General features: G+C 51.4%; 1 protein-coding gene across 1 annotated transcript; it reads left to right on the top strand.

Annotated features, from left to right (window-relative positions):
• Window positions 1-1,306: 1,306 nt before the first annotated feature.
• Window positions 1,307-4,225, top strand: FEZF1 (FEZ family zinc finger 1). Its single transcript, XM_051849754.3, has 4 exons — window positions 1,307-2,122; window positions 2,350-2,484; window positions 2,722-2,854; window positions 3,290-4,225. The coding sequence occupies exons 1-4, from the start codon at window positions 1,322-1,324 to the stop codon at window positions 3,646-3,648; spliced, it is 1,428 nt and encodes a 475-aa protein (XP_051705714.1). The 5' UTR covers window positions 1,307-1,321; the 3' UTR covers window positions 3,649-4,225.
• The last annotated feature ends 496 nt before the right edge of the window (window positions 4,226-4,721 follow it).

Genomic DNA, 4,721 nt, shown 5'->3' with positions numbered 1-4,721 from the left:
GCTGGGCTCAGACACTCTGACTACGGCCCGCGCGGCTTCCGGGAGGCAGGCAGCCCGGGTGGGGATCGCTAAGTTCTGTTTCCCTTCTCCGCTCAACGTTCAGTATTTAAAATGCCAGGAGAGCTCTAGCCGAGCGCAGGTACTTCAGAAAGCAAAGCTCTTTCCGAGCTCTCAACGGAAACTCAGAGAAGCGCGCGCGAGTGTGTTTGTGTGTATCCGGGGTGGGGTCCCGTCCGAGTCAAGGTTTCTAATGGCGTGATGCCCGCTTTTTCCTAGCAACTCCTCAACTTGGTGGATGGAGGGCGTCTTTCTCGGGCCTGCCGCCGCGGGCGTCGCCGTTACAAAACCACACGCACATAACAAGCCTCCCAAGACCTTTAATTCACAGGGGGGCGTATTGAGAGGCCAGTTACCTGCTGGCGTCTTCCAAATGGTCCTACTCGGTTCGGGCCGTGGAGATTCCAGGAAGACAAGAGTGCGCGTGGACCCCTCCACCCACCCCCGACCCTGGGGGGACAATGAGGGCTGCGGAGGCGGCGGCCCCGGGCCGGGCCCAGAGGAACCAAGCAAGAAAACCTGGAATTTCGCAGCCAGAGGCTCCCTGGCCAAGGCTTTCCAGAGTCCGGCGTTTGATAAATATAGCCCAGCACTTGCCCCTGAGTTAGACTCCGTTTCCTTATTTAGCCCTTGCACAATGATTTTTAGATGATGTCACTTAGAGCTAAACGAGAAAATTGATCTCAGATCTGCTTGGCCTCTGAAGCCTGGTTAAGCAGATTGAGAATTAAAAAGACAGAGGAAGCAAGTGGGGTGGGGGTGGGGGCTTGGAGGCGAGCGAAGTGTGAGCCCAAGAGGGTGCGCCGAGGGGAGGGCGAGACGCGCGGCGCACTGCGCTCCCGCCTCCTCTGGGCGGGGGAACCTCGCTCACTCACCAATGAAAAGTAGTCGCTGACTGCGGAGAAAAAAAAAAGTTTTCCTGTTGACTGTTGGAAGCGAATTGAGCAATTATCTAGTTTACCTTCTCCTCTTGGAAGTTAACGATTGGCGAGATCTTGGCTGCGTTATTGACACAACACTTTCTATTGATAGAAATAAGTAGTGATTGTCCCCGAGTCATTGGTGCGCCAAGAACTCTGCGATGGGCTGGCAGGAGTCCATTGGGCTGGGCAGGCAGGTTCGGCTGGTGATGCAGGGGAGGAGGAGGAGGAGGCTGCTCGTGGTGATGGTGCCGGTCCTCCTCTCCGCAGGTCTGTGACAAGCAGGGGACGAGGCAACTGACGGCGCAGCCCGGCTCCGGCGGACCGACGCTGGCGACTCAGACATGGACAGTAGCTGCCACAACGCGACCACCAAAATGTTAGCGACGGCTCCAGCCCGGGGCAACATGATGAGCACATCCAAACCCTTGGCTTTCTCCATCGAACGAATCATGGCGCGCACCCCCGAGCCCAAGGCCCTGCCCGTCCCCCATTTCCTGCAGGGAGCCGTGCCCAAGGGGGACCCCAAGCACTCTCTGCATCTCAACTCGTCGATCCCCTGCATGATCCCCTTCGTGCCCGTGGCGTACGACACCGGCTCCAAGGCAGGGGTGACGGGCTCCGAGCCACGGAAGGCGAGCCTGGAGGCCCCGGCTGCGCCCGCGGTGGCGCCCGCGGCTCCCGCGTTTAGCTGCAGCGACCTGCTCAACTGCGCGCTGAGTCTCAAGGGCGACCTGGCCCGCGACGCGTTGCCGCTGCAGCAGTACAAGCTGGTGAGGCCACGTGTGGTCAACCACTCTTCCTTCCACGCCATGGGTGCCCTGTGCTATCTGAACCGAGGTGACGGCCCGTGCCACCCGGCGGCCGGCGTCAACATCCACCCGGTGGCCTCCTACTTTCTCAGTTCCCCTTTGCACCCGCAGCCAAAAACGTATTTAGCCGAAAGGAATAAACTGGTGGTTCCCGCAGCGGAGAAGTACCCTTCCGGAGTTGCTTTCAAAGACCTGTCTCAGGCTCAGCTGCAGCATTACATGAAAGAGAGCGCCCAGCTTCTGTCGGAAAAAATCGGTTTCAAAACCTCGGACTTCAGCCGGGGCTCTCCTACTGCCAAGCCCAAAGTTTTCACTTGTGAAGTGTGCGGAAAGGCAAGTACTACGCAGAACAGAGTTCGTTCTTTCTTTCCTCCCTCCCTTCCTTTCTCTCTTCCTCCCTCCCTTCTTCCCTTCTCCCTCCTTCTTCCCTTCCTCCGTTTATTTTATTATTTTGGTGGGGGTTTTGATGCACTTTTGTTGTATTGTTAGAACCCCCACCCCACCCCCATTTAACTTCAAAGTGCTTGTTTGGCTAACTTGTTCTGTGTGTTTAATTTAAGGTCTTTAACGCGCACTATAACTTAACCCGTCACATGCCGGTGCACACGGGAGCCAGACCCTTCGTTTGCAAAGTGTGTGGAAAGGGGTTCCGTCAAGCCAGCACCCTGTGCAGGCACAAGATCATTCACACGCAGGTGTGTTCGCCCGTGTCCATTCCACCTGGGTTACTTCCCACCTGTGTGCGGGAAAATGGCAGGAAAAGCCTTCCTCTTTATCACAGGGTCTGTTTAAATGTGTGGCTGGACAGGGGCATGGTGGCTTGTGTTGTTTGTGTTCTGCTTAAAAGCATTAAATCACTAGTATTTACTTGCAGGACTCCTTGTGTTAACAAAATGCCTTAAATTCTCTGCTTTTCCTCTTTCCCGGCTTAGGAAAAACCTCACAAATGTAACCAGTGTGGCAAAGCATTTAATAGAAGTTCCACGTTAAACACGCATACCCGAATACATGCAGGCTACAAACCTTTCGTGTGTGAATTCTGTGGCAAAGGATTTCATCAAAAAGGTATCAAACCCAGAAGATATTGCCCTTTATGATAATCTTAACCTAAAATATAATTAATCTTTGGAAAACATTTTTTAATGCGATCTTTAAAAAAAAGTGTCTAACTACAAAGGTGATTGTGTTGCCATTCTAACACCCTTGCCAGAAAGATTGACCAGTGTGGGTTAAAGGCATAGCTTGTATATCAAATGGGTATTTCTTTTCATCCGGTGGTTATTGTTTTATATAGTTGGATTAATGAAGGCGTATTAAAATGTTGAGGAAACAGCCTTACTGTTGATGTTTAGATTAAAAACTGGTGGGAAAGCTACAGGCACATACAGCACCCCCGCACCGGTGGCGAGAGCTGCGGCGGCTCCTCCGCTGAGCTTGTTACCTTCGACTTGTGGGCTCGAGTTCTTTCAGAGCAACATCCCTGTCATTTGTCTGTTTCAGGGAATTACAAAAACCACAAGTTGACCCACAGCGGGGAGAAACAGTTCAAGTGCAATATCTGCAACAAGGCTTTCCACCAGGTTTACAACCTCACCTTCCACATGCACACTCACAACGACAAGAAGCCTTTCACCTGCCCCACGTGTGGCAAGGGCTTCTGCAGGAACTTTGACCTCAAGAAGCACGTCCGCAAACTGCACGACAGCAGCCTGGGGCTGCCCCGCACGCCCGCTGGGGAGCCAGGCACCGACCCGCCGCCTCCGCTACCGCAGCCGCCGCCCGCGACGCTGCCGCCTCTGCAACCGCCGCTGCCGCCCCCGGGGCCCCTGCAGCCCGGGCTCCACCAGGGCCACCAGTGATTCAGGCTAAAGTTCTTTCTCGCCCCAGAAGGGGCTCCCACTGCTGAGGCAGCCGCAGACTGGAGCTGGACCTCCTGGTCCGTGCTTGTCTGCAGATCCCAGGGCATGTTGGGCCCCACACTTTAGGGCTGAACAGAAGCCTCTGCATCCCCCAGCCCTTTTTGCCTCTTGCATGCACCTGCTAAATGGTTTTGTGTATTATATCCTATATAGGCACTAACGACTATGAGAAACTTGGAGAGTTCTGTTTGCTTTCTGATTTTGTTATTATTATTATTTTTTTAATTTCGAAGACTTCATCTCGGGTGGAGAGATGCTGTTTGTTTTGGTTTTAAACAAATTTCTGCTGTATTTATTGAGGACTGTATTATTCTACCCGGGAATGCTGCACCATTTTAATTTTATTATTGTATATATTTCCATTGTGTTGATGAGGTCTCAAGATGCCTGTTGATTGTTTATTATCATTTTCTCCCTCCCTGGAATTAAAAAAGTGTGTATGTTATACATACACACACACACACACATAGATGTGTGCACCTGTAAAGGCACATTCCACATTTGTGAGCACACACGTACACATATGCACACATACACATTAGGTTCTTTATGGATGAATTTAAATTTCGGTTTTGATTCTTGCACGTGAAATTGATTCATTGACTGTTGAAAATAAATACTTGGAACATGCTTATTTAATCAGAAAACTTTAGGGCTCTGTTGTATTATTCAACTAAAGATCCCTGATTCTGACCTCCTTCATTTGTCCTCCTTTCTAATCAATTCAGCCCAGGACTGGTACTGTCTGATGCTTTGATCTGAAAAATTCATCAAGCACAAATAGTGTCCCCAAATGTTTGGGTGTAGTTTTGAAACGTGGTCAAGTTGAGAGACAGATGAAGTAGAGTTTTGTTAACAGAAGCATCACGTCGTCTTGGTCCCTGTGATATGTTTGTAGTGCCGAGTGTGATTTGAACACTGTATCTGGGGGCTGTGTGTAATACACATCTCCACAAATGCACTACCATAACACCGTGTGGACAGGTGTCTATTGTTTGCATCCCGAAATCGCA

Source organism: Oryctolagus cuniculus, chromosome 3, assembly GCF_051225735.1.
Source record: "Oryctolagus cuniculus isolate XC-2025 breed Fujian yellow rabbit chromosome 3, ASM5122573v1, whole genome shotgun sequence".
Classification (NCBI taxonomy): domain Eukaryota; kingdom Metazoa; phylum Chordata; class Mammalia; order Lagomorpha; family Leporidae; genus Oryctolagus; species Oryctolagus cuniculus.
The sequence above is the reverse complement of the archived record's forward strand: the minus strand, read 5'-3'. Positions and strand labels throughout refer to the sequence as shown.